This window comes from Esox lucius, chromosome 16 (genome assembly GCF_011004845.1).
Source record: "Esox lucius isolate fEsoLuc1 chromosome 16, fEsoLuc1.pri, whole genome shotgun sequence".
Taxonomy (NCBI): Eukaryota; Metazoa; Chordata; class Actinopteri; order Esociformes; family Esocidae; genus Esox; species Esox lucius.
Genome location: NC_047584.1, coordinates 3,338,164 through 3,363,895, shown reverse-complemented (window position 1 = coordinate 3,363,895; position 25,732 = coordinate 3,338,164). Strand labels below are relative to the sequence as shown.

General features: G+C 42.3%; 1 protein-coding gene across 7 annotated transcripts in view; it reads left to right on the top strand.

The window, feature by feature from the left end:
• The window catches only part of nalcn (sodium leak channel, non-selective), a 279,305-nt gene that overhangs the window by 228,011 nt on the left and 25,562 nt on the right, over nucleotides 1-25,732 (top strand). For all 7 annotated transcript variants that reach the window (XM_034286758.1, XM_034286757.1, XM_020055017.3 and 4 more), the window contains 6 exons: nucleotides 7,138-7,191; nucleotides 7,780-7,900; nucleotides 10,198-10,329; nucleotides 15,140-15,307; nucleotides 15,718-15,822; nucleotides 16,919-17,025. In XM_034286758.1, the coding sequence (XP_034142649.1) occupies nucleotides 7,138-7,191; nucleotides 7,780-7,900; nucleotides 10,198-10,329; nucleotides 15,140-15,307; nucleotides 15,718-15,822; nucleotides 16,919-17,025 (687 nt within the window). The remainder of the gene's footprint in view (nucleotides 1-7,137; nucleotides 7,192-7,779; nucleotides 7,901-10,197; nucleotides 10,330-15,139; nucleotides 15,308-15,717; nucleotides 15,823-16,918; nucleotides 17,026-25,732) is intronic.

Genomic DNA, 25,732 nt, shown 5'->3' with positions numbered 1-25,732 from the left:
ACATTATAGGTCACAAGTGTAAAATGTTCTGACATGATTTATATTTGTCTCATTCTTTTACATCACAAAATCCTGGGATTTTAGGGGTGTGTAGGCCTTTTATATCCATTGTACCTAGTGGACCAGTCCGAGATGTTGCATCAATGATGATTGTTAATACACACCCGAACAATCACCCCGGGGAGCACTGGCTGGCTATTTACATAACAGACAATGGCATTGGAAGGTTTTATTACAGTTTTGGAAACCCCCCAGATTTTACATATTTTCCCAAGTCAATTAGTGCCTTTCTGCAAACCTGTGAGAATGTGGAATACAGTTCAAAACAAGTACAGGACATGTTTTCAACCATGTGTGGACAACATTGTGTGTTCTTTCTCTAGTAAATGACAAGATAATGACACTTTTTATATTGATGATTTACGAGAAAATTATACGCTAGTCTCAAGGTTTGTAGCATGATAAGCAAATGTTTAATTGTACACAACATCCTCAATCTTGTGAATCGTGTAAGTTTGTGTCATGGTTGTTGAAGACATAGAAAAGAAATAGAAAAAAAAGAAAAACAAATAGGAGTAGTACACGCTTGTTGTACACAACTCTGAAAAGCTTAGACCCTACTCTGTTTTTCAATGTGAATGTTCTTTTATCTCTTGCAATTGTGTCTGCATTAGCAAGAATGTGATCATCATAACCACCCTCGCCCTGTACTTAGTTATCAACCAGTTATGTTAGCGTCTCCAAGTTAACAATGATTGTGTTGTAGCTGTTGAGTGTAATGCCTTTTGCTTTGAGACAGGTCAGACCTTTAATGGTTTTGTAAGCATATGTCTTTGGCCCATCACTAACAAATTGAGCGATGCTGTCTGGTGACCCATCGGTCAAGTCACCCAAGAATGGCCCCAGTGGGGGTACCCAATCCCCGTAGGGTGTGACAAAGATCACTGAATCAGTGTCTGTATAGAGTACACGTCTATCCAACTTCTCCAAGTGTGAATACAACTCGAGTCTAGCATAAGCGGTTGTGAATGCGGCAATAACAATTTTGCCGTTACGTGGTTTGATTGGTGTCTGTTTTGTGTAACGCCACTGTACCATGGCAACTGTGTCTGAGATGAAAGAGAAAGAACTTCTATTTCACTGGAAAAAAGGTAGTGGCTAAACTCCTCCGGATTTGTAATGATCATTGGGTTCAAAAGGTTAGCCCGCTCACCCATCTTACCCCAAAGACTATTCATTGCCAATTTAGCCAAAGATCACCTAGCACTGTTTACAACAATGTTTTCCTTGTCAAGCTACACACCCTCCTTTTCATGATATTCACGGATATAGCCTCTTGCTTGTGCTTCAGGAATGTTCTCATGTAATCTGCAATAAATGTATCCCAGACTTCGAATATTTTCACAATGCAATGACCCTTCTCAACAGCCCTTAACCAGCACAAAAGAAACCCATGTACCAGTTAAAGATCTTTCTGAATCAGTATGTGAACAATCAGTTACCTGGTTTCCAGACTCTGCACATAATCTGTACAAGGGAAAGAACAGTTTAACACCGACCCTGTGCGAAATCTCGAAAGATTATGTCTGGATGCCCAATCGGATAAGTCTTTGTCTTGTTGCAGAATGGGTTAAGACTACAGACTGAATAGTCTCCCCTTCTCGAGCCATAAACTTCAAATTAATTGCGTTGGTACGACCGCCAAAAAGAGCATCCCAAGGGTCAAGGCGCTCTGGTGCATCAAAGGTCTTCAAGAAAGCTTTGACATCTGCGGATGTGTTTTTAAGCTGATTCCACTCACACTGCCATATGTATTGAACATTACATTGATACATTGCCGATTTTGCAGGTTTTCCCACTTACAAAGCATGTAGAAGTCTGTAATTTTTATCATAGTTACTCTTCAACTGTGAGAGACAGAATCTAAAACATAAATCCAGAAAATCACATTGTATGATTTTTAAATAATTAATTTGCATTTTATTGCATTACATAAGAATTTGATCCCCTACCAACCAGTAAGAATTCCGGCTCTCACAGACATGTTTGTTTTTCTTTAAGATGCCCTCCTGTTCTCCACTCATTACCTGTATTACATGCACCTGTTTGAACTTGTTACCTGTATAAAAGACACCTGTCCACACACTCAATCAAACAGACTCCAACCTCTCCACAATTTAACACACTACGCCGTCATGGATTAAAGTCCTGCAGCGCACTCAAAGTCCCCCTGCTCAGGGCAGTGCATGTCCAGGCCCGTCTGAAGTTTGCCAATGACCATCTGGATGATCCAGAGGAGAAATGGGAGAAGGTCATGTGGTCTGATGAGACAAAATTCACTTTTTTGTCTAAACTCCACTCGCCATGTTTGGAGGAAGAAGAATTTATGAGTACAACCCCTAGAACACCATCCCAACCGTGAAGCATAGAGGTGGCCTAGCCAGTCTCCAGACCTGAACCCAATAGAAAATCTTTGGAGGGTGCTGAAAGTCCATATTGCACAGAGACAGCCCCGAAACCTGAAAGATCTGGAGAAGGTCTGTATGGAGCAGTGGGCCAAAATCCCTGCTGCAGTGTTTGCAAACCTGGTCAAGAACTACAGGAAACATATGATCTCTGTAATTGCAAGGTTTCTGTACCAAATATTAAGTTCTGCTTTTCTGATGTATCAAATACTTATGTCATGCAATAAAATGCTAATTTGTTTCTTACAAATCATACAATGTTATTTTCTGGATTTTTGTTTTAGATTCCGTCACTCACAGTTGAAGATTACCTATGATAACCTGCAAAATCCTGTATACTTGTTCTCCCAACTGTATGTGCCATTTATCAACTGACGTAATTCATAGTTGTCAAATGCATTACGTTGTTTAACTCTAACATTGCAATCAGTGCAGGGAGTATCTGAGGATTATTGTGTACATCGCTGTGTAAAAATATATTTGATTTTAGGGGTGTGGACTGTTGATTATGTGTAGATGTTGTTGGTTGTTCCATGTCTGGCTGGTTTTCTAACATCATCAGTAAGATTTTCTATAGCTTCACACATTCTGGATTTTCTATCAGCTTTTTTAAGGTTTAATGTATTTGGATGCACCATGCGACACCTTATCAATGTATTATTGCTATTATCTATGAGATTGTCCTTGGTGATTTTAGGCATAATATCTGTGGATATAGCCACTGGACTTGTTGAGTTAGGCCCGGTCTGCTGAGTGTGTGTAGAGGTTGACGGATATGTGGTGCTGTTACCGATCGCTCTAGCCATTTCTCTTAGTCTACGTCTTCTGGTCAAAGATAGTTTTTTTTTTTAGGACATTCCGTATTCGGATACGAGATGCGTGGTCTTATCATAGCAAAATCGCTACTATGGGATTGTCATTGTTCATACTAGGGATAATATCCGTGGGCATATCTGTTGCACTTGTTTTAGGCACGGTCTGCTGAATGTGTGTAGAGATTGACGGGGGTGGGTTGGTGTTACCGATCGCTTTAGCCAATTCTCTAGCTAATTTACTGGGTTTTTTAGGTTCCATGATTTGTATCAAGTATAGTAAACAAAATGTAAAAAAAAATTATGACACACCCTTACAAAATAAACGGCAATAAAATCACATTTGAAACACTTGCACAAATAATCCGTTTTGATAATAAAAAATGTAACAAGCTTTATGGATGAAAACGTCAATGATCTGACCTATTGTTCGTGTCTAATTCGTGTCTTAAAAGCCTGATTTGGTCCCTAAGCGATCCATATTTCTCGTGCTAGTGTGGACACCTTTGTAGCTTCATATCTCAAACCTTGTAAATGTGTATCTACTTCATATTCAAAGCCATTAATATTGAATTCCATATAGTCAAACCTGTTACAAACATCTTTGATTCTGATCATGTGGTCATTTAGAAACTGATGCTTGCGCACATGTCCATAAACAATATCATACAATTGATTTAAATGAACACCATCATCATCAAGGTTTTCTCTTACTGGAGTCTAGTGGCTGTAACAAATCTTAATTGAACGATGCTGTTGTTTCGATGGTGTTGTTGAGCTGGTTTACTTGCGGCAGCACACCGTTGGTCTCATCTGTTGTGCTGTTATCCCCTACACCTTGTGGTGTAGGTACATAGGGGTACACGATAGCCACTTGTCGAATTGGGGACTGTCTCCGCGTCTTAACGGTGGTGATGGGGAGGCCGATAGAGATCTTCCAAAGAATTTGCTGTAAAGAAATGTTTCACTTTTAGTTAATTGATCATTTCCACATTGTCTAAAAACGTGCATACGAACACACACACACACACACTCACTCATATATACTATACTTACACAGGAAATCAAAGCAATTCTTTTTGTCCCCCTTTTTCTCTGGGGTACTGTTTCTGTTGCATCCCCTTGAAAAATCATCATCTATTAAACATCCTATAAGTATAAAATGTGCAGATAATTAAATATAATAGGTCTATTGTTAGCCACCCCCCTGACACAGTTCTAAATTTTTATTGAATGTTGATATATTGTGATATAGACAAGATGGTTACCTCATTTCAACAAGTAAGCCAGCTTGTTTAAAAAACAAACAATATACAACGGAAGTGCAGTAACTGGTATTTGCCGATCTATACAAACATAAAAACATATCATGTTAATACATACCTGTAGCCATGCTGATTTAGGTAACACAATGACCTTTCAAACCTATAGAAATAAAATGGGGTAAGGTGCGGTAGCCTTATTGTGATGTCTCTTAGTTATTATGTATGTTATTGGTTAACAACACATGATTAAAATAGCACATTTGGGCCTTCACAACCTCATGTGGCCCAAGAAAAGCACCAGCCATGTTGTTACACACAATGACCTTAAATCTATATAGCTATACCATGCAATTGGCTGAACATGGAATAATAAAACTACATAACCATGCTTTTAGTAGATCTTAAAACATTCATAATTTCTTTGTGTTAAGAATTTAGTTTTACATACCTTAAAAAGTTTCCTTGTGGGGGGTTTATGAGATTTTTGAGACCGACCGTGGGTCTCCCCTTGGTTCCTTACAAATGTTGATCAACCAACAGCTTGAGATGTATATCACCTGTTTGTTGGGGGATACCCTCATTCCATTATCAGCCTTTGGTTTCTTAGAAAATAAATTGTTTGACCTGAATTATTAATTATGCTGTGTGGATCTGATCTTAAGACCCACTTCTTGTTAAAAAAGAAAATGGGCAGAAACTCTCCAAAATCTCCAAAAAGTCCTGACCCTTTCTTTATATCTTGCTCAAAAAAGCAAGTTTCCCACACGTAATTCCGTGCTTGTGGAAAAACACCATGCTACCATTGTAAATCATGGTAGTTTACCACCCACTGGTTCTATGACATCTGTTGCACCACTTAACATAACATGCCAGGGGTTTATAGAATTGCTGGACCCTGACACCCTTTTGTTGAACACCAAACATCTTGCCGCTGATATAACTCTTATTGCCTGGGAATTTAACATTCCGGAACCCTAAGACCCATTTGTTAAAGACCAAACATAAACCACCTGTTTGTTAAAGATCAAACATAAGCACCCACTTGTCTGGGAGTGCTCAGCAGTCGTTCTGCCCTAACACACGTCATACATGAAGGCAATACATCACCACAGAAGTCCCACCCTGCAAACCGGATGTCCCGCCTACCTGTCACATCAATCTGGAAGCCACACCCACCCGGGTCATAAATCACCAATCTGACAAAATATACCCTGCATTTATTACTTACACACCCCTGTTAAAATGCCAGGTTCTTGTGATGTAAAGGAATTAAACAAAGATGAATCATGTCAGAACGTTTTCCACCTTTAATGTGACCTATAACGTGAACAATTCAATTGAAAAACAAACTGAAATCTTTGAGGGGGAAAAAGAAAAAATATTTAAATCAGAAAAAAACCATGAATATCTCTAAAAATAACTCAAGCTACTTCAACCGTAGTAACCATAGCAACAGGATATTTTCCAACTTCGCAAAGCTTCCTAAAACTTCTGAATGAGACCCACCAACATGGAGGAAATGAAATGTAGATATACTTCTCAGCTATTTAAATCAGAAAGAATTTTGAAAATATTTCTTATCAAACTCAAGCTAGTTCAACCAGAGTAAGCAACAGGATTCTCCCAAACATGCATTTACATAAATGTACCTGTACTTCTCACCTATTCAAATCAGAAAACATCATGAAATGATCTCTTACCAAACGCATTAACCATAACAACATGGTTTTATGCAATATTTTTCAAACAGCAGCCTATTAACCCACTTTCCCAGCAAGATAGACAAACAGTATGTTCCTCTACTTCGCAGCTATTAAAATCTGAAAAAATTACAAAAATACCTCTAACCAAACTGAAGATACTGCAGTAACCATTAGAACAGGATTTTTCAAAAACAGCTCAAATGGAATATACTTTCCAAAACAGATACACGGACGTAGATGTACTCATATGTACCTATACCTTTTACCAATTAAAATATGAAAAGATTTAAGAGAAGGTATTTTACCAAACAGCGACTGGCGTAACCATACCAACCAGATTTACACAAGCATGGATTTCAGCTTTCAAAAACGTTTTATACTTTAAAAACATATAGTTCAGTTTGCTGTACTAAAGAACCGGATTAAACTTACTTTTAAAGCATAAAATCAAGCCCCATTAACTTTTTTTGGGGGCTAACTGTGCTACAGTATGTCACCAATTTCTTTCACTTAAGATCCTGGACAGAAACTTGTAAATTGTTTAAAACAATCAGGTGAACCTGCATGTGAGACTTGCCTGAAAACAATAGAGAAAAGGAGGGGTGCTCACAAAATCACAGGAGCACAAGAACAGTTCTCTACCACAACCCCCCCCCCCCACACACTTCTTTATGTACTATAATGGCTGAAGGCACTTTATTACCATGTTAGTTACTTTTTATTCTGTGCTGGAATATACCACCCAAACATACAACATGAATAAACAGCTTAACAAGTAGAATACAGAAAATTTCTTTTTTAGCAACTTGTGAAAAGGATAATATGTGAGTCAATTTGGCGAATACTGTGTACCTTAACACATCTGTCTATTTGTTTATCCATTTTTGTCCAGGTCCAAAACAGATCCTATAACTGGGGCCGTGAACTCAAAATACCACCAGCTTTAGTAAGTATTTGACTCCCACTGACTTGTTGACTTGTTAAGCAATGATTAATCAGGTTGCTTCTAGTCTTTTCTTGCGTAATTTATTTAAGAACAGTAACATTCCTTTATAAGGGATACAAACTCCGAAGCCGTAAAGTAGGTTTTTGACATATACAAACAGCCTGGAGTTTTGCCACTGCAACAACTCTGATTATGAAATGAAGAGAGAAATTAATTTTGTTTAGGGTCTATCCAGGTCTCAGGGGACTTACATAGAAATCTAACTGGAAAGGAGCTTTAGGGCTGCAATGCAGTCAAATACATACACACACACAACTACACACATTGAACACATAAGCATTCACATACAGATATTTTGCACAACCACAAACTATGCGCACATACACACACAAATACATGCACAGTAAAAGTCCTTAGACGACACCACTCAACGTGCCGTTTCATAAAACAGCATATTTCAGTGGAACTAATGCACAAGTAGTATGGCCCACTTTACAACTTGCACTGCAGAGACGGTTCTAATACAGAACCCTCTTCATGTTGTCTCTTCAGAACTAACGAATGTGTGTGCATGTTTTCTCTTCTCAGTGATCTCCTGGGGCTGGTCACCTATCTGGACTGGGTGATGATTGTAGTGACCATCTGCTCATGTATCTCCATGATGTTTGAATCTCCGTTCACCAGAGTAATGCATGTACCCACATTACAGGTAACTGATTTAGATGCCTACAGAAATTAATACATTTATTTGTTGCTTGTACTCAACGTCTAAGTTATAACCTAGCGCGCAGGTGTCAAACTAATTTTGTGGTATGATGAGTCCCTGCGGGTTTTTGCTCTTACCTTAAATGTGATTGACTCACTCATTAGTTAGTTCCTCTCCTGACCTGGGTGTTGAGCTCTTAATTTGAAAAACAGCCCTGCCCGATCAAGGCATGGACTCCACTAGACCTCTGAAGGTGTGCTGTGGTATCTGGCACCAAGACGTTAGCAGCAGATCTTTTAAGTCCTGTAAGTTGTGAGGTGGGGCTTCCATGGATCAAATCTGTTTGTCTAGCACATCCCACAGATGCTCGATTGGATTGAGATCTGAGGAATTCGGAGGCCAAGTCAACACCTTGAACTCGTTATTGTGTTCCTCAAACCATTCCTGAACCATTTTTGCTTTGTGGCAGGGGGCAATACGTGTCAAAGTAACATCCACATGAATGGCAGAACCCAAGGTTTCCCAGCAGAACATTACCCCAAGCATCACACTGCCTCCGCCGGTTTGCCTTCTTCCCATAGTGCATCCTTACCTGTTCTCCAGGTAAGCAACGCACATGCACAGGGCCATCCACGTGATGTAAAAGAAAACGTGATTCATCAGACCAGGCCACATTCTTCCATTGCTTCGTGGTGGTCCAGTTCTGATGCTCATGTGCCCTTTCAGCAGTGGGCAGGGATCAGCATTGGCACCCTGACTGGTCTGCGGCTATTCTGACACCTTTCCATCAGTACCAGCATTAACTTTTTCAGCAATTTGAGCTACAGTAGCTCGTCTGTTGGATTGGACCACATGGGCCAGCCTTCGCTCCCCATGAGCATCATTGAGCCATGGCCGCCCATGACCCTATCGCCAGTTCACCGCTTTTCATTCCTTGGACCACTTTTAAAAGGTACTGACCCCTGCAGACCGGGAATACCCCACAAGGGCTGGAGTTTTGGGGATGCTCAGACCCAGTTGTCTAGCCATAACAATTTGGCACTTGTAAAGGTCGCTCAGATCCTTATGCTTGCCCATTTTTCCTGCTTCTAACACAACAACTCTGAGGACAGAATGTTCACTTGCTGCCTAGTATATCCCACCCACTGAGAGGTGCCCATGATCAGTGTTACTCACTTCACCAGTCAGTGGTCATAATGTTATGGCTGATTGGTGTACTTGCTAATACAGTGTTTGCCGGACCGCATAAGCGGAGCCATCCAAGAAGAGAGAATTTCACTGAGTGACTGAATGAGTGACTGACTGACTACCCCTTGTTAAATAGCATAGTGGTTACAGACACGGACTAACATGCAATGAGCCTCGTCACAGTCTAAACATATTATGCGTTATGCATTATGGATTTGTTCAGGATAGACAAAAACTTTGCTGACTACAACCTTCAGTAGCTACATTATAGTAAGCCTAAAATAAAACTGTTTACTGTTATATTATTAATATTTCTGGTGTTTTTTCGAAGTACACATCTGTGCATGCTTTTTGGGGTAATATACAGTACATCACAACCCCTTGCACAGTAAAAGAGGAAGGGTTTACGCAATTCTCTCATCTTTTCACTTGACGAAAATGTTATTGTCACCTTTATTGATATTGTATAAATATCATTCATGAATTAAAGAGAAACAAAAGTTGTTGAAATTGCTTTGGCAGTGTAAAGTTAATTTTCGCTAGCAATTCCTCAATTCTTATGACTATTACAAGTAGTAAGTTAGTACAGTGGTTCCCAACTCCGGTCCTTGAGTACCCCCAACAGCAAACATTTGTGTTGTAGCCCTGGACAAGCACACCCAATTCAACTCAATAAGAGCCTGATAATTAGGTTAAGTTGAATCAGCTGTGCTTGGCTGGGGCTACAATGAAAATGTGTATTGTTGGGGGTACTTGAGGACCATAGTTGGGAACCACTGAATTAGTACATACTAGTAAGCCTATTACTGGCTAATAAGCTGTTAAGACAGCCAGTGGAAAAAGCCATACAGTTCATAGATGCTATTTGTGGTGGAAGTAACCTTAATAAGAAACGTTAGCCTGTTTAACACAATGCTTAGTGATGTCTGTTTTATACGCTTGGTATTTGTAACTTTTTATGATGATTGGGTCCTGTTGGTTGGAGCTGTGTAACAAATAACTAAGAAAATTCACTCCCATGTCAACCTAGACATGATAATAGCCGCGTCTCAATAGGATGAACCCAAATTCTAAATATTAAATAAATTGCTTAATGTTTGGGCATTTTTCAGATAGGAGAGTATGTCTTTGTTATCTTCATGAGTATCGAACTGAATCTGAAGATCATGGCAGACGGTCTGTTCTTCACTCCCACGGCTGTCATTAGAGACTTCGGAGGAGTCATGGACATCTTCATTTACCTCGTAAGTTTATGGATTTTATTTATATAGAATTTGGCCAAAAAGAATGGCATCCTTTTATTCAACAATCCACCATTTATTGTACAAAACTGTTGAAATAAAAAAATATTTTGGTACACATTTCTTTGGTTTGCAGTTGAAAAAAAAATATTATAAGAATAGTTTACCTAATCTTAGCTTATTTCACTAATAAATCTTAAAATGTCTGGACAATATTATCGGTACCTTCATAAAGTAGTTAATTATAATTAAAAATAACTAGATATCAAGCCAATGAATCTTCTTTGGGCCGCCAATATAAATTCAACCAGTTTAAAAAGAGAAAAGGACACATTTTACTGTTTTGTTGTCAGTGTGTGTACCACAATGAGCACAGAGAAATAAAGAAAACCAGAAAATCGTCCGTAGTTGTCTTTAGCCAGTCTCCCTAGACATTGATGAAAACTTGATGGAAGTTCACAGTGTGATTGTTCTTCTCACACAATCTGTCACCAACTCCATGAAAGTGGGTTTGTATGTTAGGAGACTCAGTAGAACCCACCTGCTGAGAAAGAGAGATAAGAAAGCCTGACTGCAATTTGCCAAAACACTCCTTCTGGGGAAATCTGCTGCAGACAGATGAAAAGACATCTGCTTTTTGGTAAAACACATAATCTTTGTGTTTACAGAAAACAAAGTGAAGCCTCCAAATAATGAACACCTTCCCCACAGTCAAACCTGGAGGAGATTCAGTGATGTTTTGGGGTTCCTTTGCTGCCTCTTGGACTGGGTGCTTTGAACGTGTTCATGGCATTATGAAATCAGGAGAATGCCAAGGCACTTTGGAGTGCAATGTTGAACTTGGTGACCGAAACCTGGGTTTCTGTCAAAGGTTATGGGTCTTCCAAAAGGGCAAACACACTTCACAAAGCACCATGGAAATGTTTAAGACAAAGTGTTGAGCATTTCAGTGGCCAGCAAAGATATAAATCCTATCTAAAGACATGTATAGTAATCTGAAAATGGCAGTTGATGAGCACCAAAAATGGGAGAACTGGAACACTTTGGACAAGAACTGCCATTACAGAGCAGCAGGATGCTTATCCATTGCTATAGGAAGTGCTTGATTGTACTAGTTTTGGTCAAAGGCTGTGATACCAAATGAGTCTAGGGTGTCAATCATTTTGGTAAATTGTGTTTATTTTCTGATTTCAAAGTATATATTTGATTCTGAATCAAAAACAACATTTCTGTAATATTAGCAGTGAAAAAGAATGATGGAGACTAACTACTACAGTGAGTGATTTTTTTTGATCCCCTGCTGATTTTGTACATTTGCCCACTGACAAAGACATGATCAGTCTATAATTTTAATGGTAGGTTTATTTGAACAGTGAGAGACAGAATAACAGCAAATAAATCCAGAAAAACGCATGTCAAAAAGTTTATAAACTGATTTGCATTTTAATGAGAGAAATAAGTATTTGATCCCCTCACAATCAGAAAGATTTCTGGCTCCCAGGTGTCTTTTATACAGGTAAAGAGCTGAGATTAGGAGCACACTCTTAAAGGCAGTGCTCCTAATCTCAGCTTGTTGCCTGTATAAAAGACACCTGTCCAAAGAAGCAATCAATCAATCAGATTCCAAACTCTCCACCATGGCGAAACCAAGGCCATTGCCAAGCAGCTTTGTGAGAAGGTGACAACAGTTGGTGCGATTATTCGCAAATGGAAGAAACACAAAATAACTGTCAATCTCCCTTGGTCTGGGGCTCCATACAAGATCTCACTTCGTGGAGTTGCAATATTCATGAAAACAGTGAGGAACCAGCCCAGAACTACACAGGAGGATCTTGTCAATGATCTCAAGGCAGCTGGGACCATAGTCACCAAGAAAACAATTGTTAACAGTAAGCCGTGAAAGACTGAAATCCTGCAGCGCCAGGAGTAGTTAGTGTAGGGTATAATGTGTCAGAATGGTGATATATGGCCCTGGGGGGCGGGACTTCCATATTGATGTGACAGGTGGGCGGGACATCCGGTTTTTAGGGTGTGACTTCCGTTATGACGTATGTTAGTGTGGGACTTCCAGTATGACGTATGTTAGAGTGGGACTTCCTGTATGACATGTGTTAGGGCGGGACTTCAGGAGTGACGTATGCATTTCCGGTGACAGAGAAGTGGCCCGGGCTTTGCTGAAAACCGATTCGCAGGAACCGACGTGAGATCGATGGCTTCCTCTGCTCCAGAGAAGCTCGATGACGTCGGTGGCAGGGCGGCTTGTAGGCAGTAAGCATGGCAGAACGGGCTCCAGCCTGTGATGGAGCCAGTGGACCAGTCGATGAGTGGGTTGTGCCGACAGAGCCATGCAGCGAGTTCAAAGACAGGAATTGGATCATCTCCCGGTGATTGCCGGAAATGAGCATGGACACCGGCTCGGAGATATGGGTGACACGCCCAATAGGATGCCCCTCCAGGGCAGTGGCATCGACAGGGACATGGAGAGGGCGAGACTAGACGTTCAACTGGAGCATGAGGGTGGCATTGATGAAACATTCGTCAGCCCCGGAATCAATGAGGACTTGGACAGACAGAGAACGGGGCCCCACTATCATAGTGGCATAGAGCAGACACCAGGCTGTGGGTGTCTAGGGAGTAGATAAGTGGTTCCCCGACAGTCCCGTGGCTATTGGTGAGCCTGGTCTTTACAGCAGTTTGCCACAAAGTGACTGGGGCCGCTGCAATACAGACAGCTGCCGGAGAGGAGCCTCTGTTGGCGAACAGCAGGTGGGTTTGGAATGGGAGTGTTTAGCAGCGGTCTGAGAACTCCGGGGGAACTCGGACGGCAGGGCAGCCTCATGCTTTATACGTCGTGGAGCTGGGTACTCAGAGGGAAGCGAAATGCCGGAGTGATTGCCTCTCTCCCGAAGGCGTTCCTGTATCCTACTACCGATCCTGGTGGCAAGGGAGATGAGGGCGTTCACATCCGTTGGTAGATCCCAAGCAGCGAGCTCGTCTCTGATGGTCTCTGACAAGCCTTGGAAGTATGCGTCAAACAGGGCTTCCGGATTCCAGGCGCTATTCGACAGCATAGTCAGCAACACTGCTGCTAAACCAATCAGGGCGTGACAGCAAAGAGGAGTCAGACTAAATCCCTCCTGAGATGTGTGCAAACCTGGTGGCCAGAGCCACAAGAAACGTCTGACCTCTGCAATTGCCAACAAGGGTTTTGCCACCAATTACTAAGTCATGTTTTGCAGAGGGGTCGAATACATATTTCACTCATTAAAATGCGAATCAGTTTATAGCATTTCTGACATGCATTTTTCTGGATTTTTTAGTTGTTATTCTGTCTCTCACTGTTCAAATAAACCTACCATTGAAATTATAGACTGATCATTTCTTTGTCAGTGGGCAAACGTATAAAACCAGCAGGGGATCAAATATTTTTTCCCCCAGTGTAAAGATTGGTCAATTTCAACTTATTTTAGAGCCAATCTGAGTAATTTTAACCAAGTGCAAATGTTTATACTTTTGACCTTGACTGTACATGATGCATTTCATATTTATTTCCAGTACCTAAACGAAAGCAAGGTCATTCACTGTATTTTACTAAGTATCTGTAAGTTTATAGGCCACTTCTCACTTTGCAATTAACGCTGTTCCCTTGTGAGTTTGGAGAGGAACTAATTGGTCTTTTGTTAGAATAAATAATAATATAATATGCTTAACAAGTTGTTTTCTTGTCTGTTTTCTACAAACTATCACATATAAAGAAATTAATTTGAACAATTGTTGGGTCTTTGAATAAGAAATGATATTTCCTAAATCCTGTAGTAATAAGCAGAATCTGTTTAATTATTCCTATTGCTAATGGATTTGGGAAGATGACAGGGCTAAACCCTTTTTAATAACTGACTATAAGCGACATAATTTGGTCAGGATGTGCCTTCACCATAATTTCCTTTCTTGTTTATTGTTAGCCAACAGTTTTTTCAGGTTTTCTTTTTGTACAATTCTTTACATGCTTTTTTAGGAATCAAATTTTAATACAGATGAGGCAATTTGATGTGAGATTTGAATTAATTGAAATCAAATTGAGATTTCATTACACAAAGACATTGTCCAGTAATGGTTCTCTACCAGCTCTGTTGCGCCCACCTAAATTTACTTTCCCACTTTGGATGTTAATTGATGTTGGTGCCAGAAACTGTATGCACCATTTTTAAAGGAATACATACATCAAAAATAGGGGAAAAAGTGAACAATGCCAGACCTTGTCTGGAAGGGACTTTTCAGGTCTTGTGGATAATTTCAGACACTAGTTTCAAAGTAGTGCTCACAGGCAAAAACAGGTTCCTGTTCTGTATTACGTGTTGTACTACAGTACTACATCCATTTTGTATTAGGGTACTGTGTGTTCTGTCCTGAATGTCACTCTTCTACAATTCATATCATGTCACAAATCCAATTCGTCACATGTTTGTTGTGCTTGAGATTCTGAAGTAAATCTTTAGCCAAAGGGTTACGAGTGCATGGCTATGGGATCCTTTTGTTAAAATAAGTGTTCCCCTTACTTTATGGGTTTGACCTACTTAGCATTGATATATTGGGAATTAAAATAGCCTGAAAAAGAGAAGTGCAGAGTGTCAGATTGGCTTTTTTGCTTTATTATCTTTTTTACTGATCTCCCTGTCCCGCTGTCCCCTTCCTTCTCTTTTTTCAATATATCTTCCTCCCTCTTCTACCTCTCCTTTCCATCTTTTGACTTTTTTCTTCTTTTCTTTGTCTCTCTGTTTCTCTCAATCTCTGTCTCATTCTTTCTCACTTCCAGTGCAGCCTGATCTTCCTCTGCTGGCTACCATCTAATGTGCCTCCAGAGTCCGGTGCTCAGCTGCTGATGATGCTGAGGTGTCTTCGCCCCGTACGCATTTTCAAACTGGTTCCCCAGATGAGGAAGGTGGTGCGGGAGGTCATTAAGGGATTCAAGGAGATTTTCCTGGTTAGTGGTGATGGTCATTGGCAGGTACCCTAACGTTGGGTGTATTTCCCCCAGGACCTGATAGATTTGCTCATTCTAATGCCCACTCAAAAAGGTGAAAACATTTGTCGATGTGCTTTTGAGCATGACACTTACCCCTGATTACCTTTGGAAGTTGCTCTTGGTAAGGGTCTGCCAAAAGAGTGTCTGATACTGTAAATGCAAAGTTTGCATTAGCCTAACATGGAAGAGTGCAATGCTAAACGTAAGGTTTTACCTTCACTCATTTTACCCACTATTGATCTGATCTGATTGTGGGAAAGCCCTGGCTGCCTTTAACTTCTCTATCGATTACACCTGCAATGTTTTCTTTTACAGTACTTTACGTGTGTGTGTGTGTGTGTGTGTGTGTGTGTGAATGCTTGTTGTAGGTCTCCATCCTGCTCCTGACTCTAATGCTTGTGTTTGCAAGCTTTGGCGTTCAGCTCTTTGCCGGAAAACTAGCCAAGTGCAATGACCCCCATGTATCCGACCGGGTATGGCCAATCCATCTATTAAGAAATTGAATAAAAATAATTATCATCGATTTTTTTCATGAAAATAGTATCCATTCATAGCAAACATTGAAATCATTGTTGTATACTAATATTGAGTAAACAAAAGAGCTGATTTAAATCAGACAATTAGCATGTCATATTGAAATCACGTCACCCTAGGTAAATCTGAACAAATTCATCAGTCAAAAAAATGTAATTGTTGTTTATCAGCTTTATCTTAGTCCCAAAATGGTATGAATCTACCCTTAAATTCAGTGAAATTAGTTAAAAGAAAATAAATAATTCTTAACTTCCTAAGACCTGAGCTTTGATAATGTATGCATTTAAAATTTCTCTTAGCTATTAGTAGGACCTGATAAGTATAATATCTAAGCATTGTCTTTGAACAGGAAGTACTTTTTGAAAGAAAGTCTGGTGACATTGGGTTTATTTTACTACATAACACAATAAAGTCACCAATGTGTAACAAAATAGAAAACTATTCTCCTATAATGTTTTAATGATAAGTGATATTTCACCAAAATATGAATCTAGGACGAACCATCCCTTTAAGTGAGGGAGGGACATAGGAACGGATTTGAGACCATGTGTCTATAAAGAAACTATCCACATCTTTTAGAGTCCTTAGTCCTCACTGGTAGATGCTCCTCTTTAGATCACCACAGATGTTTTCGACAAGATTTATTTTAGGGGACTGTGATTGCAGTGGCAAAAGCTTGATATTATATTCACAGAATAATTTTCATGAGGATTTGGAAGTATGCTTTGGATTGTTGTCCTGCTGAAAAATCCTAGATAATCCAGGATGTCAGAGATGGCCACTTAAAAACAATTTTATAATGTAAAATCAGAGTATACATCAATTTGATTTTGTTCCTAAAATGTCTGAAAGGGGCTGATTGTAGAATGCATCTTTCTGAAGAAACTAAACTAAAGTTTAGATTCATGTAATTTTTCATTGTAAGTTCAAGATGATAAACAACAGTCAACATTTTTTCACAGCCTTCTTTGTTCATATTTCTGCCCATTCCATTCCGCCCATTCAATGTATCTGCTGTGGGCTTTCTGATTGTAGAAAGACTGCCATGGAATCTTCCGTATCAACGTGAGCGTTTCTAAAAACCTCAACCTCAGACTACGACCAGGAGAGAAGAAACCTGGCTTCTGGGTGCCAAGGGTGTGGTGAGTGATTAAGTATTGTCTGAACTGCTGCCTTTCAAATACCAGAGCTTTTCTGTTGATGATTTGCTCTTGAACTATGCACTTTAACCTAATTGATTCAAGGTTGTTGTTAAAAATTGCTGATCCCTGGTTGTGGCCCCACTCTGTGAGGGTATCCCAGGGGCAGCTAGGAACTAATTTTAAACGAACACACTTGTTTGACAGTTATAATGGGTTTGTGTAGCAGAAAGTAAACAGCCTGTCTTATCTGATAAACATGGTGGGCTCAAAACCCACATAGGCATTTTGAAATTCAAGAGGTCACTTCCTCTTGTTTGTAGTTTAATTTCTTAATCAGTGTGGGCCAGAAATGGGCAGCTGTAAAAATTAGGTTCAACTTTTTCTATTGTGGCATGTGTAGATGGGTGACAAATTAAAGAACAAAACAAAAAAAATAACTGGAGTATCCTAACAAAAGCAGATGCCTCCATATAGGTTCACTGCGTGTTTACATCCTGTCATGCTCTGTGGCATGTATACAAATATTGAGCTGACCTTGTCTATAGATCAAAATGGCAAAAGGAAAGGATCTGTGAGTTTAAAAGAGGATTAATTATTGGTGCACAGCTGGCACTGAATGGTAAGATGAGTATGAAAAAGATGTGAAATATATGCTATGGCCTTTGCTGTCACCAGATCTCAACCCAACTGAACACCTATGGGAGCTTGTAGACTGACCTGTTAGACAGGGGTCACCACAACCATCCTCAAAACACCAAATGAGAAATATCTTTTGGAAGAATCCCTCCAGTTCCAGAGACTAGTAAAATATATGCTAGTGCTTATTGAAGCTGTCCTGGTGTCCTGGCCAACACCTTTCTAAGACATTTTATGTAGCTTTTTCCTTTAAAGCTGCAATTGGTAGGATAGCTAACCTTCTTTCGCTTCTTTGCAGTTTTTGTAGTGTATGCTGTTGTACACAAAGTAGGAATTGTCAGTTTGTCATCCTGGTCTCTTGCTGCCATTATGGTTTCTTAGAGTATGCAAACTTGCAAAATGCTCACTATCACAGGCATAAATCTTGGGGAGGACGTGGGGGATATGACCCCCCATCCAGGGGAAAACTAAGTTTTGTCCCCCACAGTATATCACTGTGAGCATTAACTATGTATTATCATTAATATTAATATGACGCAGTGAAAGCACCTGTGCTGATTATCGATAATCAATGGCGCGTTTCAAAAGATTGGGACCACCCCCATCCTTTGCCAAACAAAGGTTTGATCCACTGCCCCGCAGACCTCAGTAGTGGCATATCGTACAGGTACATGGCATGGGTGGCAATCTGACAGAGTCAGTCATTGGTTGTTGACTTTCAGTAAGTAGTTCAAACAAAGGATATGTTAGACATTTCTTTACTTCTACCACTCAATACAATAAAACACATGGTACTTGCCTTACATTGTTCCTTGACATAATATAATGAAGAATATACGGATGGGGTTTGGGATGAATAACTCAATTTGAAAAAGCTATTTCAAAAGGAATCTTTAAGATACTAGTAAAAACATATATGGTTGATCATTTGTGTTAATAAATGTTGAGGCTATTAGATAATCCATCCATCCATCCATCTTCTTCCGCTTATCCGGGGCCGGGTCGCGGGGGCAGCAGTCTAAGCAGGGATGCCCAGAATTCCCTCTCCCCAGACACTTCCTCTAGCTCTTCCGGGGGGACACAGAGGCGTTCCCAGGCCAGCCGGGAGACATAGTCCCTCCAGCGTGTCCTAGGTCTTCCCCGGGGTCTCCTCCCGGTGGGACAGGACCGGAACACCTTCCCAGGAAGGCGTTCCGGAGGCATCCGAAACAGATGCCCAAGCCACCTCCGCTGACCCCACTCGATGTGGAGGAGCAGCGGCTCTACTCTGAGCTCCTCCCGGGTGACCGAGCTTCTCAACCTATCTCTAAGGGATCGCCCGGCCACCCTGCGGAGAAAGCTCATTTCAGCCGCCTGTATCCGGGATCTTGTCCTTTCGGTCATGACCCAAAGCTCATGACCATAGGTGAGAGTAGGAACGTAGATTGACTGGTAAATCGAGAGCTTCGCCTTGCGGCTCAGCTCTTTCTTCACCACGACAGACCGATACATCGACTGCATTACTGCAGAAGCTGCACCGATCCGTCTGTCAATCTCCCGTTCCATCCTTCCCTCACTCGTGAACAAGACCCCTAGATACTTAAACTCCTCCACTTGAGGCAGGCACTCTCCACCAACCTGAAGTGGGCAAGCCACCCTTTTCCGACTGAGGACCATGGCCTCGGATTTGGAGGTACTGATTTTCATCCCCACCGCTTCACACTCGGCTGCAAACCGTCCCAGTGCATGCTGAAGGTCCTGGTTAAAACTGCCACCTTAACGTGGTGGAGGGGTTTGAGTACCCGAGTGACCCTAGGAGCTATGTTGTCTGGGGCTATATGCCCCTGGTAGGGTCTCCCAAGGCAAACAGGTCTTAGGCGACGGGTCAGACTAAGAGCGGTTCAAAACCCCCTTAATGATGAATAACATTTTGAGTACCGTGACGTCGCCCGGTATGGCGCAGCCGGGGCCCCACCCTGGAGCCAGGCCCGGGGTTGGGGCTCGTACGCGAGCGCCTGGTGGCCGGGCCTTCCCCCATGGGGCCCGGCCGGGATCAGCCCGAACAGGCGACGTTGGGCCACCCTCCCGTGGGCTCACCACCCACAGGAGGGACCATAAGGGGCCGGTGCGAAGAGGATCGGGCAGCAGTCGAAGGCAGGGGCCTAGACAACCCGATCTCTGGACACGGAAACTGGCTCTAGGGACGTGGAATGTCACCTCGCTGGCGGGGAAGGAGCCTGAGTTAGTGCGTGAGGTTGAGAGGTTCCGATTAGAGGTAGTCGGGATCACCTCTACGCACGGCTTGGGCTCTGGAACCACACTCCTTGAGAGAGGATGGACTCTTCACCACTCTGGAGTTGCCCATGGTGAGAGGCGGCGGGCTGGTGTGGGTTTGCTTATAGCTCCCCAGCTCTGCCGCCATGTGTTGGAGTTTACCCCGGTGAACGAGAGGGTCGTTTCCCTGCGCCTACGGGTCGGGGATAGATCTCTCACTGTTGTTTGTGCCTACGGGCTGAAAGGTAGTGTAGAGTACCCGACCTTCTTGGAGTCTCTGGGAGGGGTGCTGGAAAGTGCTCCGACTGGGGACTCTATTGTTCTACTGGGGGACTTCAACGCCCACGTGGGCAACGACAGTGACACCTGGAGGGGCGTGATTGGGAGGAACGGCCCCCCTGATCTGAACCCGAGTGGTGTTCAGTTATTGGACTTCTGTGCTAGTCACAGTTTGTCCATAACGAACACCATGTTCAAGCATAAGGGTGTCCATCAGTGCACATGGCACCAGGACACCCTAGGCCGCAGGTCGATGATCGACTTTGTTGTCGTCTCATCTGACCTGCGGCCGTATGTCTTGGACACTCGGGTGAAGAGAGGGGCGGAGCTGTCAACTGATCACCACCTGGTGGTGAGTTGGATCCGATGGCGGGGAGGAAGCTGGACAGACTCGGCAGGCCCAAGCGTACTGTAAGGGTCTGCTGGGAACGTCTGGCCGAGTCTCCTGTCAGAGAGATCTTTAACTCCCACCTCCGGCAGAGCTTCGACTGGATCCCGAGGGAGGCTGGAGATATTGTGTCCGAGTGGACCATGTTCTCCACCGCCATTGTCGAAGCGGCCTGCTCGGAGCTGTGGCCGTAAGGTCTCCGGTGCCTGTCGAGGCGGCAATCCCCGAACCCGGTGGTGGACACCGGAAGTAAGGGATGCCGTCAAGCTGAAGAAGGAGTCCTATCAGGCCTGGTTGGCTTGTGGGACTCCTGAGGCAGCTGACGGGTACCGACAGGCCAAGTGGGCTGCAGCCCGGGTGGTTGTGGAGGCAAAAACTTGGGCCTGGGAGGAGTTCGGTGAGGCCATGGAGAAGGACTATCGGCTGGCCTCAATGAGATTCTGGCAAACCATCCGGCGCCTCAGGAGAGGGAAACAGTGCCCTACCAACGCTGTTTACAGTAGAGGTGGGCAGCTGTTGACCTCAACTGAGGATGTCGTCGGGCGGTGGAAGGAGTACTTCGAGGATCTCCTCAATCCCGCTGTCACGTCTTCCATTGAGAAAGCAGAGGATGAGGGCTCAGAGGTGGACTCGTCCATCACCCGGGCTGAAGTCACAGAGGTGGTCAAGAAACTCCTCGGTGGCAAGGCACCGGGGGTGGATGAGATCCGCCCTGAGTACCTCAAGTCTCTGGATGTTGTGGGGCTGTCTTGGTTGACACGCCTGTGCAACATTGCGTGGCGGTCGGGGACAGTGCCTCTGGGATGGCAGACCGGGGTGGTGGTCCCTCTTTTTAAGAAGGGGGACCGGAGGGTGTGTTCCAACTATAGGGGGATCACACTTCTCAGCCTCCCCGGGAAAGTCTATGCCAGGGTTCTGGAGAGGAGAATACGGCCGATAGTAGAACCTCGGATTCAGGAGGAACAGTGTGGTTTTCGTCCGGGCCGTGGAACACCGGACCAGCTCTATACCCTCTACGGGGTGTTGGAGGGTTCATGGGAGTTTGCCCAACCAATCCACATGTGTTTTGTGGATTTGGAGAAGGCATTCGACTGTGTCCCTCGCGGCATCTTGTGGAGGGTGCTTGTGGAATATGGGGTCCTGGGTCCTTTGCTAAGGGCTGTCAGGTCCCTGTACAACCGAAGCAGGAGCTTGGTCCACATTGCCGGCAGTAAGTCAGACTTGTTCCCAGTGCATGTTGGACTCCAGCAGGGCTGCCCTTTGTCACCGGTTCTGTTCGTATTTTTTATGGACAGAATTTCTAGGCGCAGCCAGGGGCCGGAGGGTGTCAGGTTTGGGGACCACACAATTTCGTCTCTGCTCTTTGCAGATGATGTTGTCGTGTTGGCCCCTTCTAACCAGGACCTTCAGCTATTAGATAATGTAATTAATAATATATTGTTGTGATTACAGATGGATATCTCAATTTTAGAAATATAGATTTCAAGTGATAAACTACAAACTGTATCATTAAAAGCCTTCGTTCTGAGGACTGCACTTTTACCCCGGTTCCTAAGTAGCCGGCACGTTGACACAGCCTTGCGATAAAATGCTAATTAATTATTTAAATATCATACAATTTGTTTTAGATTCCGTCTCTCACAGTTGACGTGTACCCATGATAAAAATTACAGACCTCTACATGCTTTGTAAGTAGGAAAACATGCAAAATCGGCAGTGTATCAAATACTTGTTCTCCCCACTGTATATGTCTCCTAGGCATCTCTGTAAATTATTTGGCCATTGAAAAAACATGTATTCCACTCAAATGGATATCTAGCTAGGTAGCTACCAGGCCACATAGTTCACTTTCAACAAGCAGAAATGTCAAGATAACAATAGGTCAGCAAGGTGGGCTGCTTATTATCACTTATTATTATGATGATTACTATTTTTAGGTTATTATATTACAATTCTATATAATTCTATATTATTGTTGTTTTGGGTCCTCAGTCTCAAATGGTGGCACTGCTCTAAGTTTGCTAGTTTTTAGTCTGTTTGCCCCAGTACTGCCGGCCAGCGGTAGTGAGACTGCCTATGCCAGCTATGTTGAATGGGGTGAGCTAGGCAACTAGCAGCAAGTCACTTTGTTTCTAAGCATCAAGATGAAACCATCAAAGAGGCATACAGTGAGGGAAATATTATTTGATCCCCTGCTGATTTTGTACGTTTGCCCACTGACAAAGAAATTATCAGTCTATAATTTTAATGGTTGGTTTATTTGGACAGTGAGAGACAGAATAACAACAACAAAAATCCAGAAAGATGCATGTAAAAAAAAATATATACATTGATATGCATTTTAATGAGTCAAATAAGTATTCAACCCCTCTGCAAAACATTACTTAGTACTTGATGGCAAAACCCTTGTTGGCAATCACAGAAGTCAGGCGTTTCTTGTAGTTGGCCACCAGGTTTGCATACATTTCAGGAGGGATTTTGTCCCACTCCTATTTGCAGAACTTGAACCTTCAGCTCCCTCCACAGATCTTCTATAGGATTAAGGTCTCACTCTTTTGTTGCCTTGGCCGTGTGTTTTGGGTCATTGTCATGTTGGAATACCCATCCCCGACCCATTTTCAATGCCCTGGCTGAGGGAAGGAGGTTCTCACCCAAGATTTGACGGTACATGGCCCCGTCCATCATCCCTTTGATGCGGTGAAGTTGTCCTGTCCCCTTAGCAGAAAAACACCCCCAAAGCATAATGTTTCCACCTCCATGTTTGACGGTGGGGATGGTGTTCTTGGAGTCATAGGCAGCATTCCTCCTCCAAACACGGCGAGTTGAGTTGATGCCAAAGACCTCGATTTTGGTCTCATCTGACCGCAACACTTTCACCCAGTTCTCCTCTGAATCATTCAGATGTTCATTGGCAAACTTCAGACGGGCCTGTACATGTGCTTTCATGAGCAGTGGGACCTTGTGGGCACTCTAAGGTTTCAGTATTTCACAGCGTAGTGTTACCAATTGTTTTCTTGGTGACTATGGTCCCAGCTGCCTTGAGATCATCGACAATATCCTCCCGTGTAGTTCTGGGCTGATTCCTCACTGTTCTCATGATCATTGCAACTCCATGAGGTGTGATCTTGAATGGAGCCCCAGACCGAGGGAGACAGTGTTTCTTCCATTTGCGAATAATCGCACCAGCTGTTGTCACCTTCTCACCAAGCTGCTTGGTGGTGGTCTTGTAGCCCATTCCAGCATTGTGTAGGTCTACAATCTTGTCCCTGACATCCTTGGACAGCTCTTTGGTCTTGGCCATGGTGGAGAGTTTGGAATATGATTGATTGATTGCTTCTTTGGACAGATGTCTTTTATACAGTTAGCAAGCTGAGATCCCTTTGAGAGTGTGCTCCTAATCTCAGCTCGTTACCGGTATAAAAGTCCCCTGGGAGCCAAAAATCTTTCTGATTGAGAGGGGATCAAATACTTATTTCAATCATTAAAATGCAAATCAATTAATAACATTTTTGACATGCGTTTTTCTGGATTTTTTTATTGTTATTCTGTCTCTCACTGTTCAAGTAAACCTACCATTAAAATTATAGACTGATAATTACTTTGTCTGTGGGCAAACGTACAAAATCAGCAGGGGATCAAATGATTTATACTGTATAGTACACATTAGGGCGTTTTTTCCAGACAATGTGAGTGCTTATAGCAAGGCAATTTTTTTATGATAAAAAGTACAACTAATACATTTAGCTGTTCAAAATCTATTTTTTCCACTACTTTTGGTTTGGACTCTGGGCAAAGCCCTCGCTGAATGTATTCTAATCCTAGCATCGCTTCTGGGGAACAGTATGGAAAGAAGAGGATAGATTAGGAAGAAAGGAGACAAAAGTATAGTGTTAGGTTTTTTCTGGACTATATTAAAAGCATCTGAGTGTCTCTCTCTGGTTTTAGTTATTTGAAATATTGTTTGTTAAGCTAGCTAAGCTAGAATTACATAGAGTAGCAGTACATACATAGCATGTGCTCAGGCCGTGGACAAAAGGTGGAAGTAGAACACCAAAGGCCAGTTCAGATGATTAATTCGAGACAAATTTGTTTTAGAATGTTGCAGAGAAAATTGCAGTGGTGAACTGGTTAGTTACATGCTATCGCACTTTTGTGTTTATAATAGTCAAATAAAAAGTGATGTTTTCCCTGAAGCTGGCATTTTTCTTTTGGCAGGGGCTGACATTTAGAGATCTTGCTTAGGGCACCAGTTTGTCCAGAAACGCCACTGGATATACTGATGGTTTAGACAGATTGAGGACTTGACGGAGGACCCAATGATCTACTGATACCATTCAGTGATGACCATTAACAGAAACCAGATCCCCCTCTCCCACATTCCGTTTCTTGTCTAAACATGGAGACTCAGTACTTTCACCAGTAACTCCTTCATACAGTACATTTATAGAATTAAGAATACATCAGTTCAAGAAATTCCATAACACAATGTCTATAAAGTAGAGGTATGTTGAAGTAGAAGTAGTAGATGTTCTTTGAGATTGTGTGAGATGAGTTTGTAAGACTGAGTATCGAGTCTGTAACAGGATGAACAATAGACTATCAAATGCTGCAATAAATAATTGAGCAATGATTATTTCAGCCACTATACGAAACGGCTGATTTCTAACATTACATATGCTCAAAAAGTGGATTGACATCATAATACTGCTAGCTGCATAAGCTAGTTAATGGAACTTCCTTTGAAAACCAGAAACCTTTTTGGAACAGACAAACGTACACCCCCACAAGCGCCCAGCAGACAGCGAAACAAGCGAAGGCACAAAAATGCTAAACACCTAGGGGCCTTCCAGCCAAAAGGCAATTGGCTGGAAGGCCCGCCTCACAAAAAGCGATTGGTTGGAACGGGATTGCTGGATCAGAATTGGCTGTAAAGTAGCAGCAGTCTCCAAAAATTATAAGTTGACATTCCACTAACACTGAACTGTCTGTGTTGCTAAACAACTCTTAAAGTTACACAACATGTTTATAGGGGACATAACTCTATCCTACCTAGTGCGTCTTTAATTTATCATCCGTCTGTATGTTTTTACATTTTTTATGAATCTGCCATAGTTTGCGAAACTGTAGTCTGTAATAGCTACTTTAAGGTTT